Source organism: Colletotrichum aenigma, assembly GCF_013390185.1.
Source record: "Colletotrichum aenigma strain Cg56 chromosome Unknown KSG_Cg56_contig06, whole genome shotgun sequence".
Lineage (NCBI taxonomy): Eukaryota > Fungi > Ascomycota > Sordariomycetes > Glomerellales > Glomerellaceae > Colletotrichum > Colletotrichum aenigma.
In genome coordinates, this window is record NW_023500912.1 from 3,725,934 (window position 1) to 3,745,849 (window position 19,916).

Sequence of the window (19,916 nt, forward strand, 5' to 3'; positions counted from 1 at the left end):
AAGCTTTATGATGCATTCATCACTGTTGTTCTTTTTTGAATTATTAACTTTCGTGATGAAGCCTGAAAGTCAGGCGTATTCTGTGCGTGAATTTGTGGTAGTCATGGTGAAGCGGTTCTCTAATTTGTGCTACGATATTTGCTAACATCTGACAACATGCACCCCAGCGAACATAGCAGCCCGCCTCAAGCAGCTTTCGTGTTGTCTTCTCGAGGATGCACGAGGAATCTTGCTGCGCTGATTCATCTTGCAAAAGCACCAATCCGCTGTTGGTTTTTCGGTGACGACTTAGGTGCAGCAAGACGCCTTGGCGCTTTTACGCAGTATCTCAATCAGGCAACCGCACCCACATTTGACGCCGTATCAAGCTATTGCCCTCGAAATCCATAGAGCCCCTGTTAACAAGGCTTTGTTTAGTCAGTCGTGGGGAAGTAGTCCTGTTAGTAATGATGTGACCTATCCTGACCCCGGATTCCGACCTCAACAAGTTGATATGGTAACGATACAATCTCGTCAGATGTCAGCAACCATACTATGCCAAAAGCAGGCCGAGCCAAGGTCCGAAACTTTTGTTTTCTGGCACAGGGTTTGAGGCGCGCTCACACCTGCCCATTAAGGACGAGGCCCGCTTACAGGAGTTTTTGAGTCACACTCCCTCATTTCAAAATCCACCGGTGGAGCCAACTGTTGGCTCTGCCTATTTACGGGACGTATACTTGGCAACGCGCAGCTGAAAGTTATCACTGCGCCTAATGAAAATAAACCAGGCTGTAGCTGCACGCACGTTTTGGCGCTGTGTTTCTGCCAGTCTGCCTCACATGGAGTCCTTGGCAAATGTGGCATGCCTCGTAGTGACCTTATCAAGAAAGCAGAACCCCGGCAGACTGCAACGCAACTGGAGCTGGACAAGGGCTGGAAAGCACTTGACAGGGAAAGTTTAATAGTATCCAGGGGTATGACCAATCATGTTCCCTGTCTCAGCGGATTCTGTAGGCAAAGAGCGCTTGAGTAAACCAGTCTGGCCCCGCGCTCATGCATGTTCTCCTGTTGGTCGCGCTCTCCGTCTGATGCTTATATTGCCGCACTTTTACCACCTTCGCGATGGCGTGGAGATGTCTCTCGATCATCATACAATTAGAGTCTTGCACTTGCACTTTCCGCAAAAGCCGTGGGCGTAGTAACATCGTACATCCATGGACAGCAAGATGGCCCTCATCCCCAGCCGTCATCCCGCGAGACCGCTGTTGACGATAATCTCTCACCATCTCAATCTGACAGCCTCCTGTCTGAGGGGGGTCTAGCCTGGCGGAAGAATGCAAGCGAGATTGAAGCACACCAAGTCGACGGGTCAGCTAAGGAGCTCCTCACAACAGCCTCAACAACAACGGCGAGCTCTGGTTCATTACTTCGATGGTGGTATTTCGAGATACTTAGCTGCGGGTTCGCAGCAATTTGTCTTATTGCACAGGTCGCCGTCCTCTATCACTACGACAGGAAGCCCCAGGACAGCTGGACCGCTCAAGGTTTGACGCTCAACGGTGTCATCGCCATACTGGCAACTTTTTGTCGTTCCGCTCTCATGGTTTCCATAGCAGCCTGCCTTGCCCAGTCTAAATGGAATTCTATGTCTGGACGCAAGCGAGATTATTGTCTGGAAGACATCGCCGCTTTCGAAGCGGCATCCAGAGGCATGGGTGGCAGTCTGCAGGTTCTAGCAAGGTTCAAGGGCACGTACGTACCAAACAGGCCCCTTTCTTGCTGATTTTGTATTCCACCTGACATCATGAGCGCCTTCATAGACACATTGCCTGCCTGGGAGGGGTCCTTAACATTGCCACCCTAGGCATTGGCATCTCTGCTCAGCAGTTGATAACATTGCGAATTGACAATGTCCCGGATCTAGATGCCTCTGGGCTTCCAGCACCCGGGCCCGTGTTTCCCCGTACGGCGACAGCGTATGGAAGTGGAAACTCAAGAGAATGTAAAGAATCATCCCTATTAATCGCGGTGTCCACGATACACGGTTGCTAACCGATACCTAGTGCCATTGTCGACTGATCTTGCCTTGAGCGTGGGATTCCTATCCACACATGTCAATTTTCCGGAAGTCATCTGTCCAACGGGGAACTGTACGTGGCCAATCATCCCTACCATTGGTATCTGTGGCGCTTGTGACAACGCCACGAGCCATATCAAAGTTCTAGACCGAGACCCAAGCTCATGCGGGGTCGTTCTATCCGAGGGGGCCAAATTTGGGTTTCGACCCTGCGATGATATCGATATCGATGACATCGAGGACAAGCTGGAGTATCAATACTTTTCAATGCGGACTTTGAAGTTCGCTCAGGACACGGACATGGTCCCATTTCCCGGAGGTCCCAGAGAAGAGCGCTTAATCTTCGGCGAGTTTGCGGTCATTGGGACTATCCTCAACGCGTCAGTTCGGTCTCATAATCTCCTCCCAGAAGACCCTCAGGCATACCACTGCGGTCTCTGGTACTGCGTTGAGGCTCATCAAGTGCGTGTAGACTCAGGCATCGTAAGGGAGGAAGTTGTCGGAGCATGGAGTGAAGCACGTTTGGCCTCTGGCTTCGACCCAGGAACCTTTCAGAAGCTGCCAGACTCATTCTTCGCAGACCCAGACGAGGAATTCACAGTAATTGAGCCCTTCACCCTCTGGGACCTCGATGGTAATGTGACCATGACCTGGTCTAAGAAAAACAACACGTTTGCTGATGGGCGAATGGCGCGCGGACAGGCTCTGCATGAAGCCTTTGGCGATATGGACTCGTTCATTGCAAAGGTCGCTCGAAGTCTGTCCAACAACGTCCGTGCGAATTCCACCTCAACGATGCGCGGCGTCTGGTACCGAGGAACCTCATACACGAACCAAATCAGCATCATCGTGCGATGGCCCTGGATGACGTTCCAGGTGGTCATGGTGCTGCTCTCCGTCTTTTATCTTGTGGCCGAGATGATCAGGACGGCAAGAAAGCCCGACATACGGCCTTGGAAAGACGATGCGCTGGTACCGCTTTGGATCGAGTTGGACAAGGACATGAGAGAACAGGCTGCCCAGGGACTCGGTGAGCCCGATGGCATCAGACGGCGTATTGGCAAAGATTCAGTGCAGCTTTTGAATGGAGGCAAGAGAATGCGGATTTCGGCTGCTTTAGGATGAGATTTCTAGTGGGTGTAACTATGCATGTAGGGGTTAGGTCGTTATTGGTCTTACTATGGCATTTAGGTGAAAGGCTGCTTTATGTTGTGAAAGGCCTTGAGATATGTATTTATTAAGCTGTGCTTACTTCCAGGTTCTGCTGCTCGGTCGTCTGGAGATGCCAGCCGTGAGGAGCCACAGTTTTTGGATCGGGGCTATAAGCCGCCTCATTTCGGGCCTATCCCAAGCCATAGAAGTACATAAAGGTCCGCGGAACCGAATCTCTTTCAAGAATAAAGATAGCTGCTACCAAAACCTCTCACAATGTATTAACGAGTCACTTCACTCTGTATTGCCTCATGTTGACATTGGAATTATCGTCATTGACTGAGCAGAGACTAAAGAAGTTCTCAATGAGCACCGTCTAGGTAGACATCAATCTATATTGAATACATCCAACAACCAACCCAACTTTATCCCAATCCATCGACTCTTCAGACACAATCAGCAATACATTCAACCTACGAAGCCCTCAATTGATTAACAACAGAGGCGAGCTCAATGACTAGCCACCCGAGCCTTGATGTTCAGGTTTTGCCTGACCCACAAAGCGTACTGCGGCAGGTTGTCGAAATCCTTCCCGATCCAGTCTAAGTTGGGATTCTCCAGTTCCATGTCGAACGTCCAGAGCATCTTAGCCAGCGTCACACGCACTTCCATCCAGGCGATACTAAATTGTAGAAGAAGGCATTAGTCTCACTTACTATGCACGGGTAGCTCGAGGGGCTGTGGAACTTACGGCTTTCCTCCACATCCGCGGGCACCGAGCGAAAAGGGCTGGCTGGCTTCCAAGATGTCCCCGCCCTTGCCCAACCATCGATCCGGGTTAAACACCATCGGATCCTTAAAGTTATCGGGATGGAGCCCCGCGACCATGGGCGCAATGGTAACCGGGGTGCCTCCGGGAAGGAAATAACCATCGACCGTGTCGCCGCCCTTGGGCACCAGACGCGGCAGGATAGGCGGCGCTCCAGTCGGGAGACGCAGACCCTCAAGGCACACGCGATGGAGGAGCTCCAGCTTCTCGGCGGACGCATTCGTAATCTCAGCACTGGTACGGAAAGCAGCACGCACCTCGGCCGTGACGCGGGCCAGAAGCTCCCTGTCCTTCAGCAGATAGTAAGTCGTGGACGTCATAACTGCCGCCGTCGTCTCGGTGCCCGCGCCGATGAAGTCCCACGATTGCGCGGCGAGCTGGATCTCCGAGATGTCCATCTTGGACTCAGCGCGCTGCTGCAGCACCTTGGTCAGGAAGTCCTTGCGAGTGGTGGTGTCCTGCTCCGCGACGCGCTTCTTCATGACATCAAGAGCGAAATCTCCGCCCTTGCGCGCGATGCCTTCAAGCTTCTCGACCTGGCTGCGGAAGAGGATGCGGCCGATGGGTCCCAAAGGCGGGAAGCGCTTGACAGCCTCCATGAAGCTGGTGAAACCCAAAGACTCGTTGAGTTCGCGGATGAATATGTGGGGCTCCTCCAAACCGATGGCGCCAAAGTCCTGCCCAAAGGCCAGGTCGCCGATGATGTCGAAAGTCATGGAGCTGTAGCCGAAGGTCAGGTCCACGGTACCGCCGTCAGCCGTCTTGGAGCGGACGTAATCGACGAAGCGGTCGATGTAGTCGATGATCATGGGCTCCATCTCGTTCAGGAAACCGCGTGAGAAGGCGCCGCCGTACAGGCGGCTCATTGCTGCGTGCTTCACGGGGTCGCGCTCGGTGATGATGGAGCGGATATCTTGGGCGGCGTAGATGCTCAGACCATCATACCAGGTGCCCTTGGTGAAGGGTTGGTGGCCGGAGCGAGGGCCGTAGATGTCCTTCCACGCCTTGGCTGAACTGAAGCTGAGTTCGTTTGGTCCGTAACGGACGACATGGCCTGGATATCAACGATCAGTCATCAGTGCTGGCGGTGGTTGTGCTATTGTGATGATCAGGCACTCACCGTATTTGCTATGGAGTCTGAGTAGCTCATAGGATTGCTTTCCTTTGAACACTGACCACAGATGGGGGATCTACTAATGTCAGTGATGTAGCCAAACAAAGCTCTGAAGGATGCTGCTTACGATGCTGAGCTTGTTTGCCACAGGGCCAGGGAACTTGCGCAAGGGATGGAAGTATAAGTTGTAGACCACCTTCAAGACAACATAGAGCACTACGGCTCCGAGGGGAAGTAAGAAATATCTCGGGACCGGTGCCTGGTCGATGATGTCGATGATGTCCTTGATGTCCATCGTGACGCTTGTTGTGTTCGAGCGGTACCTTTTGTTTGCTTCCAGTCTTGACGAAGGAGGACGGACGTCATTTTATGATTGCGGTTGACGAAGCACTAGCTGAATCGTGTTTAGTATGTTTATCGTAATGTCTACCCTCTTACTGGATGCTACGAAACTTCCTCAACATTACCGCGGTTCTTGAAACTGCCTTACACCCGAAGTCCCTTACCGCCGGACTATTCCTATGTGGGCTGTTATTTTGACTTTTCCTCAGCGTTGTATCACAATATCATATGTCACTTGGCAACATACGTTGGGCAAGGCACCACATACCCAGGCAGCAACACCGATAGCTGCTGAATTGAGGCAAATCGCCGGTCTAGAATCCTTCCAAGACATTTGCACGTATTCACCGGCTTCGTCTGCTGAACTCCCCACCCCGTCTGGCCGTGCTTGCCGTTACATTTGATGCAGGTCTGACAAGAGCCTTCATCAGATTTGACTCGTACTACCCCCACAGGAAACACTTGCCATATTCACTTGATACGACAAGAAAACTCGGCACAAAATCATAGGGACTTTGGACCCTGAAGGGTAAGTCATGAGTCTAGGCCGGGCTGCGCATATCAAAGCAAGACTTGAAACTATCGCTTAGCCGAGAATGGGATAGTAGGCGTACAATAACCTTGTTGGCTTCGCACCCGGCCGCCTCCGCTGCAGAAAGCTTGTCTGGCGCCAGAAGAGATAAGTCGTTCTCGTAAAAACGCCGATTTACGGTGGGCGCAGCAATAAGTGGACCGACGACTTCGAACCCAAGACAGAGTACATGTAAGCGCGACTTAGCACTGATCGGCACAGAGAACCGCGTGACCGGAGCGGAGAGGTGAACATCGAGTAACAAGATAGGCAAAAGACGGAATTTGCTGATAACTTCCGCGCCGCCGCGGATATTCGAGTCTCGACAATGACGACTTGGGGGGACAATTGACGACTTGCAGCGCAGTCATGGCAGTAAGCGAACACGTTGTAGTGAATGGAGAAGAGACCCGCCTGAGAGTGGAGAGATGAACCTGACGCAGTGAGCAGCAGGGGAATAAGCGACCAGGGAGTAAGCAACTAGACAAGAAACAAGGCGAACTAGGCAGGAAACAGCGCCAAGATCCGCCCGAGTTCTATGCAGATTGGGCGGCGCAGTGAGCAATAATGCAGTAAGCGAAAGCGCGGTAAAAACACGCAAAAAGGCGAGGTGCGGCCCGCTCGGGCCGAGGGCGGTTGACATGTTGAAAAGGAAGTCTGTAGCCAATAGCGACAACGCAATCTTTTCAGGATCGTGACACAAGGGTTTACAACTGACAGCATGCTAAGTTCACCAGGCAGTAAGCGACGCCCCAGTTGGCAGGGGGAAAGCTCCTTTAAGTGGCGAACGTGAGATAAGAGGCAGGCTACCAGATCCATGGATGAAGACGCCAGAATTGGCCAATAGAGATGATACACTAAGTTAAACGCGTACCCTGATTTGGTGCGGGGCCGTGTAAGCCAATTGGCTACGTAACATCGTGATCTGACTTGAATTCAAGTCTCTGGGGGTTGAAACAAAGTATCGGTAACGAGCCCGGGCAAAAGGCCGCTGGCCGCGGCGAATTGTCAAAGGATCTGAAATCAGAAATGCTCATGAGTCACGTAGTGTTGATGAACATAGTTATTAAAACCACGCCATTCGTAATGTACATCTGATCATGTTCGCTTTTTGAAGTTGTCGGATCGCATCCCCTCAACACGACAGTTCAACTTCAACTTCAAAGATGGCACTTTCCACTGAAAGCAGGGCTCTTGGAGCGGCAAACCCTAAGTTAGGCGTCATTTTCTCAAAACTCGTCCACGATCTCAAATACCAAGCGCCTCAACATCCTAACACACGGCCTGCGCTTGAAGCTGCTATGCTCGAATATGCCGCTACTTCAGGAGCTCCGTATGAGTCTGAATATGCTCAGCGATACTTCGACGTCGGCCTTACCCTCGCTTGCGTAAGTCTTCTTGCCGCGATGACTCCAGCACTGTTTCGCTCCGGGTTCGACATTTACTCAGACTCCCACAACTAACTGCATGTGTTCAGGCCTACTATCCCACTCATCCCTTTGCCGTAAAACTACACATCGCCATCTACTCCTGGCTAGCCATCTACATCGACGACGATGACGCCGGGAACGACGATCTAGCCGGCTTCCAGGAGCGTTTCCACAAGGGAGAGGCTCAGCCGTCCGCTCTTCTGTCACGCTTCGCGGAGGTGCTACATGACATGTCGAAATACTACGAACCTCTAGTGGCGAACTTCATTGTGTGTTCGACGTTACAGTTCGTGAACGCCACCCTACTCGAGAGACGCGGCGAGTTCCACGGTCTGAAGCACTGCAAAGAGGCAAGCGGCTGGCCCGACTATGTCCGCGACAGGAGCGGAGTGCCTGAGGCGTACGCCTACTTCATCTTCCCGAAGGAACAGTGCCCGAACATTGGACAGTATATGCAAGGAATACCGGACATGATGACTTATATTAACTACGCGAATGATATTCTATCGTATGTATGATCATATCCTCAGACCTGCCACGTTTACTGACACATCATCATCGCCACAGATTCCACAAGGAAACCCTCGCTGGCGAGACGGACAACTACATCAACACCCGGGCCGTTTGCGAGCAGCGCGACCCTCTTGCCGTGCTCGAAACCGTCGTTGCGGAAGCAATCGAGGCAAACTCGCGTGTGGTTGGGCTTCTGCGGACCAGGTCGGACCCCATGTACGCCCTTAAGTGGGACGAGTTCTTCAACGGCTACATCTTCTTCCATCTCTCAGCGAAGCGGTACAAGCTGCATGTGTACCCTGGACTGGCACATGAGGGAGTCAAAAAGCTAGTGGATGAGGGAGTCAGCGGGCTGACGGAGGCAGTCAAAGGACTGGAAGAATTTGGAGGCCAGAGGACGGGTGACATGGAAAAACCTGCGGTCGGTGTGCTGCAGTGCGCTTAGGTTGTACGTTTTCTGTGCTAGGTTGTGAGGAGTTATGGGTGCTTTGATCGGAAGAACATTAGATTGTGCTGTAAATCAAATGCTACGTGTGCTCTTCAAAGATTGTTGCTAGTTGTAAAAAGAAAATGCAAGATGCTTGATCCCAGTCTGAGTGAAGATTTTCCAGGATCCGCGATTTTGTGCATCGGAAACATGGCTCTCGATGCACCCTATGAAAAACCTTGTTGTCTCTTTTCGGCAAAGCCCGCACATGTGGGCTAGAGTTGAGACTTTGACTATGGATCTCAGAGGTTTGGTAACACGCACAACAATAAACTTACCAATTATGTCTAGAATCTAATTTCACCCTCAAGACTGACATGATAAATGCAATCCATTCTCCGATGCCTAAGTCTTGTGTCTTCTGTTCATACATGCATTGAAAAGAAGAATTTGTTCCAAACGAGCTTCAGCATGTGAGCAGTATCCCGCCTTCAATTGGCCTCATCACTCAACTTCATAAAGTCTCATCAAAACTGGGTATTAAACGCCACGACAAGCCTTCTTCACTTTGCATTTTGGCATGAGTACATATATCATCGACTTCATCACATGGGCCCCGAAATGCCAACAGACGGATTGGTGGGGGAATGGCAAAGCACGGAGTTAAGATGCATCACCCCGGTAGCCGCCATGGATTCTGCAGGTGCATTTAGCGGCCTTAAGGCCCGGGGTTGAAGACAGGACCGGGGTCCATCCGCTGGGCCGCACCTGTAGCACTGGAGGCATGCTGATGAGGGGTCAACCTTGCAAGCTCAAGCTCAAGGATGGACTTTTGCGACTGATCGCCTGCACGACCGACTGTTTGGTGCATTCGTATCTTGCCAGGAACAGGCTTTTCTCGAATCGTCAACGAGCGGCTAAATGCACCTTGCTTACACCCTTGGGACATGTGGGGAAAGGGAGGAAGAACTATAAAGGAAAGCTGATTGTTCATCTTCCAGCTCATAGACCAACATACTGACGTCGCCTCACCGAGCTCATTCACCAGCAAAGCATCCGATCCTGAATCTTTCTCGCCTAGCCCCTCCGTTCATCATGGCGCCTCCAACATCTCTACCCACCAAGCCTCTCGGCAAGACAGGACGACAGATACCCGCCCTCGGCTTCGGAATGATGGGCCTGAGTACAGCCTACGGACCCGTCGGGTAAGATGTTCCCTGTGTGCTCTTACTTGGGACACAGTTCTGACCCTCTCCTAGCACCGACGAAGAGCGTCTGGTGATTCTCGACCGCGCCTGGGAGCTCGGTTGTACGAACTGGGACACAGCCAACGGCTACGGCGACAGCGAGGTTCTGATCGGAAAATGGTTGAAGTTGCACCCCGAGCGTCGCGCCGACGTCTTCATAGCTACCAAGTTCGGCATCAAGTTCACAGTCAACGATAAGGGCGAGTGGAACATGTCGGCAGACAACAGCGCTGAGTTCCTCAACGAATGCCTCGAGGGCAGTCTGCAGAAGATGGGTATCGATTCCATTGATCTCTTTTACGTCCACCGCCTCGACCCCAAGACGCCAGTCGAGAAGACGATGGAGCTACTTGCCAAGGCGAAGAAGTAAGTAGGGTCTCGGGTCTCCTGTCGTGGAAGAATACTTGCTACTCTGATACTGATACCTCTATCTCAGGGACGGCAAGATCAAAGCCATTGGCATCTCCGAATGCGCCTCCAGCAGCATCCGAAGGGCATACACCGTCGCGCCCGTCGACGCCATCCAGGTCGAGTACAACGCGTTCCAGCTGGACATCGAGAACGAGACAGGCACAGACCTGCTCGCCACCTGTCGCGAGCTTGGCATCTCCGTTTTTGCCTACGCGCCGCTGGGTCGTGGGTTCCTGACGGGCCAGATCAAGAGCACCGACGACTTCGCGCCCGATGACTTCCGCCGCATCGTGCCACGCTTCAGCCCAGAGAACTTTCATAAGAACCTGGTCCTGGTTGACCGCTTCAAGACCTTCGCCGATAAGAAGGGCTGCACGCCGGGCCAGCTCGCGCTCGCGTGGTTGTCAGCACAGGGCGACGACATTATCCCGATCCCCGGCACGAAGAAGCTGAAATATCTGGAGGAGAATGTCGGGTCGGTGAAGGTGCAGCTCTCCAAGGAAGAGATCAAGGAGATCAGGGCAGAAGTCGAGAAAGCCGAGGTCTTGGGTCACCGTAATCCGCCGGGTATGTTCACCGAGTATTCGGTGACTGCTGAGCTTTAAGGTGTCCTTAGGTGCGGTATCTATTCAAGCTGGTCTTGTAGACAGAGATTGAATCCTCTAGATTGAAGCCTGTTGAATCATACAAACTAGTTTAAGAACTCAAGGACCTGGTTGACGTAGGAGTGAATCTTTAAGAGCTGTGTCGTTTTCATTGCTCGCATTCAAACCCAACAAAACGACATGCTATTGGTCCTGCATTACTGCACGCGGTTGGTCCTCACAGATCGTGGGTGGTCTGCTTGCAGGCCATTTCGGAAACCCCCTGGTCAGCGAATCAAAGTGTCCTTCGTGTTATTGACAATTGGATGCGAATTGTTGCAAGGGGGTTGACCCCGCTCCGGCTTACTTTTTATCGTACCATTCTTCCCTCATCCATGATCTCTCAACTTTCATCTTCTCGGATTCAGTCATCACCCGTGATCGCACATACCAGAAAGACACATTCCAGACCCCCGCGGACCTGTCCTTCCCAGTCATCCTCCCCTTCACAATGCGTCTTCTCCATACGGAAGAGCTCAAATTGACCGATTTCATCGCGAAAACGCCGCCGTATGCCATCCTATCGCACACGTGGGCCGGCGAAGAGGTCTTGTTTGCGGATCTGCAAGGAGATCCAACTCCGAAGACTGGTTGGACCAAAGTCACAGGAGCATGCCGGGTAGCGAAAGATCTCGGCTACCAATGGATATGGATTGATACCTGCTGCATCGACAAGTCAAGTAGTGCAGAATTATCGGAGGCCATCAACTCCATGTTTCGGTGGTACAAGAATTCCGGCATTTGTATCGCCTACCTGGCCGATGCACATCTCTATCAAAGCGAACCCAGCATTAACGGTGCCCTGGAGCGAAGCCGGTGGTTTACCAGGGGTTGGACATTGCAAGAGCTTCTTGCCCCTACTAATATGATGTTCTATACGTCCGAATGGGATGAGATAGGCTCGCGGGAAGATCTTACAGAGCGTATCGCAAAAGTAACCGGGATTCACGCAAAATACACAATGTTCCCTCCCAGTCCGATTTCTCAAGCAAGCGTTGCCGAACGCATGTTCTGGGCTTGGCGCAGAGAAACAACACGTACTGAAGACATTGCTTACTGCCTGCTGGGCATATTCGACGTCAACATGCCGCTCATTTACGGAGAGGGCTGCAATGCCTTTAAAAGGCTACAGGAGTCTATCATGCAGAAAACGGATGACCAATCTATCTTTGCGTGGGGCGAGAAGAGAAAAATCTCCAACCTACTACTTACCAAAACCTGGCGTTCATTTCTCGCAGACCACCCCAAAGACTTTGAGAAATCAGCCAACATTGTTCCATTCGAGACACCATTCATCAAATCCAGGATCAGAGTCGATCACGATGGCGCTACAATTCAAAGTCCGATGTGGCAAGCATTCCACCCTCCCTACGAAGAGCAGGAGTCGGAAAACCGATGCTTATTATTAGCACCCCTGCTATGCCAGTATCAGGACGATCCGCTCAACTGCATCGCGCTGATGCTCACTTGCGATAGGAATCGCAAACCCGTGCAAAATTATAATTCGGCACCTACAAATTGCTACCGTCTGGGAAACAAAGTCTTTCTTGCGCCCAAACGAATATGGATACCGGAAAACCTCTTCCCAGCTTTCCTGTCCTACAAGTTGTCCCTCGGGTCCGAAATGTCCAATACACGAGAAATATGTATCATTCGGAAATTGCCGCCTTCATATCAAGCCAAACCTTCAACCGATTACGTCGGTGAATCAAATTGCGTGGAAACTAGTTCTACGGGGGCTGTTACGATTGATTTAGGGGCCCAGATTTTCTCTTCACTCTTTAGCGAGACATTTCATCTAGGGATGTTGCAATTGATCCATCTGCAACGCAAGTCACGCCGCGATATTACTTTGATATTGCAAGTTCTGTACCTCGGTTCCAGCAGACGTGATTCGGGAAACTTCCCTGAATCAAAGTACCTTATTTACGGCATAGTCAATGGTGGACTACATGGACCAGCTTACGGCATACAAGACGAGTCTGGAAGAATTGGTGAATCGCTATTCGAGACAAACACAAGACCCCACGGCGCAGGAATTGAATTGCCATTTGGTCGTGTTTGTCTTGGACTTCAACGGCTTGGAAGTGGATATTCGACGGATAATGTCTCCATTGATGACATACGAGTAACTGTGTCCCGGGACACTCATTTTGACCCCAACGTTTTCATCGTCGATATTGAGGAAGGTGGCAGCTTCGATTCGGCCGAGGCAAAGATTGATGGGTACTTTGAACCATTGCGTTGAACACCTGATGACTATAGTCTAGAGAAAGTTTTGCATATGAATCCATGCTTAAACCGTAATTAGAATAACGTATGAAAAAGAAAACATGATGTCCGGTATCGCCAAGTGTGCCAGTTAAGTGGCACAAAGCGTGCGTAAAAAGGATGTGACCGATGTCTTTAAGTTTTAAGCAAAATTAGATTGGTTTTATAAATGTTTGGAAGATCAATGTCTCCCCTCTAGCTGAATTTCAGTAATACATACCCGAACGTGACGGAAAATTCGTTCTCAACCTCAAGTTTTCATTGGATGACTCAAAAACATGAGTGATTACAAGTCCGTTATGCGGGCAGGGGTCTAGTGCCTGCTTAGCAAGGTAGATTCTCAAAAACCCCGCTCTCAGATCAAGCAAGATGACAATCTGCTAGCTAACTATCTCATCCAACTGCAATCGCTCGCCGGGTTCATATCGTCGCAAAGACTGATCATCGCCATGCGTCTTCTGGACACCCGCAGCTTCGAACTGGCAGAGTTCGTCGACAACGTCCCCAAGTACGCAATTTTGTCGCACACATGGGGCACCGAAGAAGTTCTCTTCAACGATCTCCAGGGAGGAGGCCGCCCCTCAACCGGTGCTGGATGGGCTAAGGTTAAAGGCGCGTGCGACCTAGCGCGCAGCCGTGGATTCGCCTGGATCTGGATCGACACTTGCTGTATCAACAAGAGTAGTAGCGCGGAGCTCTCGGAGGCGATCAACTCGATGTTCAAATGGTACCAGCTCGCCGAGGTCTGCTTTGTGCACCTTGCGGACGTTGGCTGGCACGCACATTCTGCAAGTTGCAGTGAGAAGGATGACGAGCGAATACGTGGCAGCCGATGGTTCACGCGCGGATGGACGTTGCAGGAACTGCTTGCCCCTAGACGCGTCGAATTCTATTCTGGGGGGAGATGGCGACTTATCGCCACTCGAGCGGAGCTGGGTGCGGTCATAACGAGCGCAACGACGATAGAGAGTGATTACTTGAATAACCGCCCTTTGCACACAGCGAGTGTGGCGCAGCGAATGAGTTGGGCTTCGAGAAGACAGACGACAAGAGTTGAGGATACGGCATATTCCCTTCTGGGCATCTTTGGGGTCAATGTGCCCCTGATATACGGAGAGGGCGATAGGGCGTTCCAGAGATTACAAGAGGCCGTCATCAGGCAAATCGACGACCCATCCATCTTCGTTTGGGGTTCCATATCCGACCTGGACGATCCGATGCGTAAATCCATGTCATCACGGAGTCTCCGGGAACCTCTTCTCGCACCTGGACCACATTCGTTCGAGAACACCGGCGACGTCATCCCCTTTCGGATGCTTGGTGTCGAAAGCAGGCTACATCTCGATCATAATGGCATAACGATCACAACGCCACTGTTGAAGCAGCGTCCGTCTAATGGTTGGACACGAGCAGGGACGGAATTCTTCCTGGCACCATTGCAATGCCGACGAAAGAGTGAGCCGCTTGATTGCATTGCGTTGTATCTCTGGGGCGAGAGTTCCGGCAAACTGGAGATGAACTATTCTAGAGCCTCGAAGCTGCTCGTGACCGTCCCGAAGACTGTGTGGCTGGACGGAGACTTGTCTCCTGCTTTCATCCGGTTTATGGCTGGACAGAATCGGTTTCACCTAGGGTCTGGGATCGACCGCGGGTGCATTGTGAGGAGCGTTCCGAAGGGATACCGGGTGGTGGAAGTTTACCCGAAGATTGACAACTTCAAGGTCAGGTCATCCATTGTGCCCTTTGAGGAACGAATCAAAGAGTCGTACGGCCTCAGCTATCCCGCCATTCTTCTTCTTGAGGGATCCTCGGCAGATCCGCGCTTGGCGTTGGTGCTCCAATTTCAATACCTTTCTCGTCAAGACGGCTCCGCGACCGAGCCATCTTTTGTGGGATCTCCAGAGTGGATGATCAACCGCGTCATTATTATGCCTAAGGATAAGAACATAAAAGAGATAGCAGGGACAGTGAGGTCAGACGCGAAGCGGTGGACGGCGGATGAAGTGCGAAAAATGACAAATTCAACGATGCGGCCTGGGAAAGATTCTTTATCCTCACACCCGCCGAGTCAACTTCACCTTTGTGACAAATTTGATGTCACAGTCTCACAGCACCAAGCATATGGATCAAGATTGTTTCTCGTTGATGTGAAGGATCCATCGGTCGAGGACGAGTCTGTGGAGGCAAGGGTTGAGAGCGAATTCCAGCTGACGAGGCGGTCGGAACAAAAACAGCGCTAGGAAAACTTCATTGAGGCACCAGACTTGAGTTACGTACCTATTCATGCACTCAGAATGGAAATGGGAGAGAAAAGCGATGGGATAACTTTACGATGGTATGTTTGCAGAGACATGGATTTGTTTCCAGTAACACAAACAAATCTGCAGAACAAAGCCATTCCTTGCATCTACGGACAACAATTGATATGCCTGTGGAACCAAAACCAGGATATCTCCAATCTGAAGCGATTGTCATATGTACTTGCCTGAAGTTTCTCCGAATCAAATGGTTCTGCATGCGGACGTGATAGTCGAAAAACCCCGTTCGAGCACGAGAGACGTCCATCCGATCGATGTTAAAAACCTCTTGTCAGTCTCGTTCTCAAGTAGTCCTCGATTCTCATCCTCCAATCACTTCCGTGCAACCAAACTGAAGCGTCAACATGCCCGTCACCATTCAAATTGCCGACCATGATGCCAGAACCTGGTCTCAGCCAAGAGCTACCACCCCTGATGACGTCCTCCGAAAGGCCTGCCCGAGAAATGGCGACTAAGCTTATGACTGGAGGCCTGAGCCTAAGCCTAGAGACCCAAGAAGGCGCCTCACAAAGAGAAACGTCATCCAATCCTCTTTCTCGTCTGAGTATCTTCGCAAAACACATATCACACCATCGCAAAACGGGTTCTTGTAGGCTGTCTACCATGCCTACAGTAACCATCACCATCTTCACATCCGACCAGAAGACATTTGGTTCGCAATCTTGACGCAACTGAGCTTCTACATCAATGCCAACTCTGAAAGTCTCAGCTCCCTCTTTGTCGAGCATGAGGGGCGCAAGAAGCTTGAAATCAGGCTCTTAACATCTACAATGGCGTCGACTGACTTCGGTGGCCTCGCACAACGCTTCTCCGAAATGATCTCCTCAAACGTCAAGGATGAAGAGTTGCATGATTGGATCATGCCGTCGTTCACGACCACGTCTGATAACGACCGCGTGGTTGCATCGATCCTGTTCATGGGAGCAATGCAAAACTACTTCTCCTACGAGGCACAGCTACTGTGCGGCCTGCCATCGGTGACCCTACAGGGAGACGTTGCGGACTATGAAGACATCCTGGCCCGCCTTCACAAGATCGAGGAATTTGGGGACGAGCCAAAGCAATTCGTGAAGTTGATGAGGCCTATCCTTGAGAACATGATAATGTCATTCGATACCCCCGACAGTCCGCAAGTCGAGGTGTTTTGGAATAAGATCGCCACATTCCACTCCAGAGGCAGTGGCGGCGATCATATATCTGGATGGCTTGGTGTCTTTTCCTTCTGGAGCGCATCGGGCCAGACTGTGATGGGCTCATCTGATGACTGGCAACCTAGTATTGTCGATGGCGTTCCGCGAATGAAGGTGTTGATGTCAGAATTTGCGGCTGGGTACGCTTCAGTTCCTGTCATCATCAGAGAACCCGAAACGACACACCATTGCACCATGTCAGCAGGATCAATCGGTATCCAGGCAGCTCGTGACAGTTCCGGTGGAAACTTCGACGACGGTCTGGAAGACTACTATGGCATGCGAGCCGGTCGAGGTGGAAATTCTTCATGCCGGTCATGTGGGTCCCAGAACGCGTGAGGAAGAACCGAGCCAATTCTCCGACTTGACAAAGATTCGATCCTTGACGGGATGGGTGATGTGGGAGGACATGTCCGACGGCGACGGCGTACCTGAGTCCGGTACAGTGGACAGGCCGGGCAGACAACGACGACGGTGACAATCGAGCTTGAACGAGTCAAACGACTATCAATGCGGTCTTGGTTCTGAGGACTAGAAAGTTTGAAATATTATCGGCGTTTATTTTTCCTACTGAACCTCAAATGCTCTATCACTGTTGACAACAAAGCGAATCAAAATTCAGGTACAACAGTTCCGGTTCCTGCTTCCTCTGCAATGGCCAGTAGCGCGTTGCCAATTGCAAGGTCCGTCGTGCTAACACCAATGTTCTTGTAAACCACGAGACCTTCCTCAATCCATGTCGACAGGTCTTTGTTGTCTCCCGCTTGCCGCGAAAGTTCAACCTCGCCCACCTCCACGAGGCTGTCAGGCTGTAGCTTGCTTTGGATGACTTCTCCGGCATGATGCAGAGCACCTTCACGGTCATCTGTAAGAACTGCACCCTTCGACTCCTTGCTTCGCGGGAAACCTTCGTCAACATTGCCGGCGGCGAAACGAAGCAACTCGGGATCAAGTTCAATCATGTTGGGCTGCCAGGATCCCACGGCTGAAATGAAGGGGTACCGATTTGTCTTTCGTCCCTTGGTGATGTAGTCGGCGGGAAACAGCGGGCTCGTTGTGCCAACTGTGCAGAAAATGGCGTCCACGACGGATAGATGTTCCTTGATGTTGAGTTCATAATCGGGGCTAGAGGGAGCGAGGTAGTCGATGGTTGTCGAAGACTTCCACAGCCTCTGGTTCTCGTCCTTGATTCTGCTGATCAACTGCTGTGCACGCGCCTCAGAACGGTTCACGACGACGATGGACTTGACTTCGTCGCCACGCAGAGCGAGAGCCAAGCGCAGATGCCAGAGTGCCTGTTTTCCAGCGCCGAAAACGACAATCTTGTCCGTGTACCGTCTCCAAATGTAGGGAATCAGAGCGGAAAGAGAAGTGCGGTAGCCGGTGAGTTCCTCGGCATTGATGATACCGGTCGGGTAGCCATCTTGATCACATAGAGTGACTATCCCGTGCAGCGCTCCGGCTGCTTTCGAGGATGGCGCTGGCGTAACCACGATCTTTGTACCGAAACTGTCCGACGAAGAGAAAGGCCGGAAGAGGCACTTTTGGCCTTCAGGTCTGTTGACTACGCCAACCTGAGGTTGATAGTCCTTTTCTGTACCCTTGGAAACGTTGACTAAGCATTTCAAAAGAGCATCTCGGAGACGCAAGATGCCATCTTTTTGCGAGTTGATCAAGATGTCGTGAACGACGGCGTCGCTGAGAATCCGAAGCCCACTCATGATATCGATGAAATTGCAATTGAAAAGTTTTGTTTCATTGGTCTTGAATGTGTCCTTGATGACGATTAACTCATTCGGCTTTAAAGATGTTCGCGGGGTAAGATGCCGATTTTCTCAATCTGATGTAAGCAGACTTGACTATCGGCGGAAACCTTCCTTTCTGAGCCATCAACCACGCGTCAGATAGATCCTCTAGATAACGGACTGACCTTTTCTAATCATTCCGGGCCGAAGCTCTGCCCAGACAATCCTTCGTGGAGACTTTAGAGCTTGCGGAACGCCCCGGATTGGTCCCCGACCGTGTTGGTTACCCCGCCCGGATGCCCTTCCGGTCGGATCGGTATCTAGGTTCCGGATGTCGGGCCCCACCAGCCGACTCTCCTCGGTAGTACGGATCTCCGTGTAAGTCGACATTAAAGTCCAAGAGGTGGCAATGAAATCAGTCGATTGATTGCTTCTTGCTCCTAAACATCGTATGACTCGAAAGTGATACTGACGACCGGCTCCTTTTTACATCATTGTTTCCAAAATGACCTTCGGCCGGACGTTCAACGTGGTTAGAGCGCACTGCGGCGGCGAAGTCTGCGATGTCGTCGTCGGGGGCGTTCTCGATGCGCCCGGCAAAACAATGTTCGAGAAGATGATGCATTTCTGGAAAAAGAGAGACAACCTTCGGAACCTTCTCCTCAACGAACCCCGTGGCTCATCGTCCATGTGCACCAACCTGGTTCTCCCGCCCTGCAACCCGGAAGCTGACGCCGGCTTTATCATTATGGAACATGAAGAGTATCCGCCCATGTACGGCGCAAATACCATCGCGACAAGCACCGTCCTCCTCGCAACGGGCATGGTGCCGATGCAAGAGCCTACTACTGCTCTGAAGCTGGATACAGCCGCGGGGTTGGTTACAGTCACAGCCGAATGCGAGGCCAGAAAGGCGAAGTACGTTGAGTTCCAAAACGTCCCGGCATTTGTGTATGCTTTGGATTTGGACATTACTGTCCCTGGATCTGATGAGCCTGTCAAGGTCGACATTGCGTATGGAGGGATGTGGTATGCGCTTGTGGACGCTGCCTCAGTCGGTCTTCAGATTGCATCAGAGAATGGACGCGAGCTAGTCGAAGTGGGCGAGCGCATCAAGAGAGCTATCCGGGCACAGACAGACCCGATACACCCGGAAAACCTTGAGATTAGGGGTGTCACAGTTTTCGAGTTTACCAACCCTCTTGTCAGCTCGGGAAACAATAAGGAGGCTGTCAACACGGTCGTGGTTTCGCCCGGTCGGTTGGATCGCAGCCCCTGTGGAACGGGTACGTGCGCGCGACTTGCCGTGCTACATAAACGGGGACAGCTCGCCGTGGGCGAGTCGTTTGTTCATCGCAGTGTGATTGGAACCGAGTTCATTGGGACAGTCAGGAGTGAAGCTAAAGTTGGGGAGTACAATGCTGTTGTGCCGGTGGTTAAGGGAAGTGCTTGGATTACTGCCTTCAAACAGGTTCTACTTCATCCTACGGACCCGTTTCTAGAGGGCTTCAGAGTTGGCGACAAGTGGCATATTAGCTAGAAAGGAAAATTAATACCATTCACCGGCGACACTGAACTATTTTGTCCCCGTCAAAAAGGTTGCTCGGGTTGGATGATGAACACTATAATTATGTGATGTCTGATGTAATCCTCCTC

The 19,916-nt window shown here is 51.5% G+C and overlaps 8 protein-coding genes across 8 annotated transcripts; 6 read left to right on the forward strand and 2 right to left on the reverse strand.

Moving 5' to 3' along the window:
• Nucleotides 1-1,624: 1,624 nt before the first annotated feature.
• Nucleotides 1,625-3,181, forward strand: CGCA056_v009998 (uncharacterized protein; the record flags this gene model as incomplete). Its single annotated transcript, XM_037325245.1, has 3 exons — nucleotides 1,625-1,731; nucleotides 1,800-1,981; nucleotides 2,043-3,181. 3 exons carry the CDS (start codon nucleotides 1,625-1,627, stop codon nucleotides 3,179-3,181), a joined length of 1,428 nt encoding a protein of 475 aa, XP_037176728.1.
• A 537-nt stretch (nucleotides 3,182-3,718) lies between these two features.
• Nucleotides 3,719-5,446, reverse strand: aclL-7 (Cytochrome P450 monooxygenase aclL; the record flags this gene model as incomplete). The annotated part of the gene is made up of 4 exons (XM_037325246.1): nucleotides 3,719-3,890; nucleotides 3,960-5,091; nucleotides 5,158-5,227; nucleotides 5,279-5,446. The coding sequence occupies 4 exons, from the start codon at nucleotides 5,444-5,446 to the stop codon at nucleotides 3,719-3,721; spliced, it is 1,542 nt and encodes a 513-aa protein (XP_037176494.1).
• Nucleotides 5,447-7,230: 1,784 nt separating this feature from the next.
• On the forward strand, nucleotides 7,231-8,452 carry COP6-3 (Alpha-cuprenene synthase COP6; the record flags this gene model as incomplete). Its single annotated transcript, XM_037325247.1, has 3 exons — nucleotides 7,231-7,452; nucleotides 7,542-8,002; nucleotides 8,062-8,452. 3 exons carry the CDS (start codon nucleotides 7,231-7,233, stop codon nucleotides 8,450-8,452), a joined length of 1,074 nt encoding a protein of 357 aa, XP_037176780.1.
• A 1,077-nt stretch (nucleotides 8,453-9,529) lies between these two features.
• CGCA056_v010001 (Aldo-keto reductase yakc) lies at nucleotides 9,530-10,697 on the forward strand (the record flags this gene model as incomplete). The annotated part of the gene is made up of 3 exons (XM_037325248.1): nucleotides 9,530-9,639; nucleotides 9,694-10,047; nucleotides 10,118-10,697. 3 exons carry the CDS (start codon nucleotides 9,530-9,532, stop codon nucleotides 10,695-10,697), a joined length of 1,044 nt encoding a protein of 347 aa, XP_037176781.1.
• Nucleotides 10,698-11,187: 490 nt separating this feature from the next.
• Nucleotides 11,188-12,984, forward strand: CGCA056_v010002 (Vegetative incompatibility protein HET-E-1; the record flags this gene model as incomplete). The annotated part of the gene is made up of 1 exon (XM_037325249.1): nucleotides 11,188-12,984. One exon carries the CDS (start codon nucleotides 11,188-11,190, stop codon nucleotides 12,982-12,984), a length of 1,797 nt encoding a protein of 598 aa, XP_037176778.1.
• Nucleotides 12,985-13,456: 472 nt separating this feature from the next.
• CGCA056_v010003 (Vegetative incompatibility protein HET-E-1) lies at nucleotides 13,457-16,854 on the forward strand (the record flags this gene model as incomplete). The annotated part of the gene is made up of 2 exons (XM_037325250.1): nucleotides 13,457-14,979; nucleotides 15,939-16,854. 2 exons carry the CDS (start codon nucleotides 13,457-13,459, stop codon nucleotides 16,852-16,854), a joined length of 2,439 nt encoding a protein of 812 aa, XP_037176779.1.
• Nucleotides 16,855-17,126: 272 nt separating this feature from the next.
• Nucleotides 17,127-18,236, reverse strand: CGCA056_v010004 (Uncharacterized protein; the record flags this gene model as incomplete). Its single annotated transcript, XM_037325251.1, has 1 exon — nucleotides 17,127-18,236. One exon carries the CDS (start codon nucleotides 18,234-18,236, stop codon nucleotides 17,127-17,129), a length of 1,110 nt encoding a protein of 369 aa, XP_037176784.1.
• A 529-nt stretch (nucleotides 18,237-18,765) lies between these two features.
• Nucleotides 18,766-19,800, forward strand: CGCA056_v010005 (4-hydroxyproline 2-epimerase 1; the record flags this gene model as incomplete). The annotated part of the gene is made up of 1 exon (XM_037325252.1): nucleotides 18,766-19,800. The coding sequence occupies one exon, from the start codon at nucleotides 18,766-18,768 to the stop codon at nucleotides 19,798-19,800; it is 1,035 nt and encodes a 344-aa protein (XP_037176785.1).
• Between the last annotated feature and the right edge of the window lie 116 nt (nucleotides 19,801-19,916).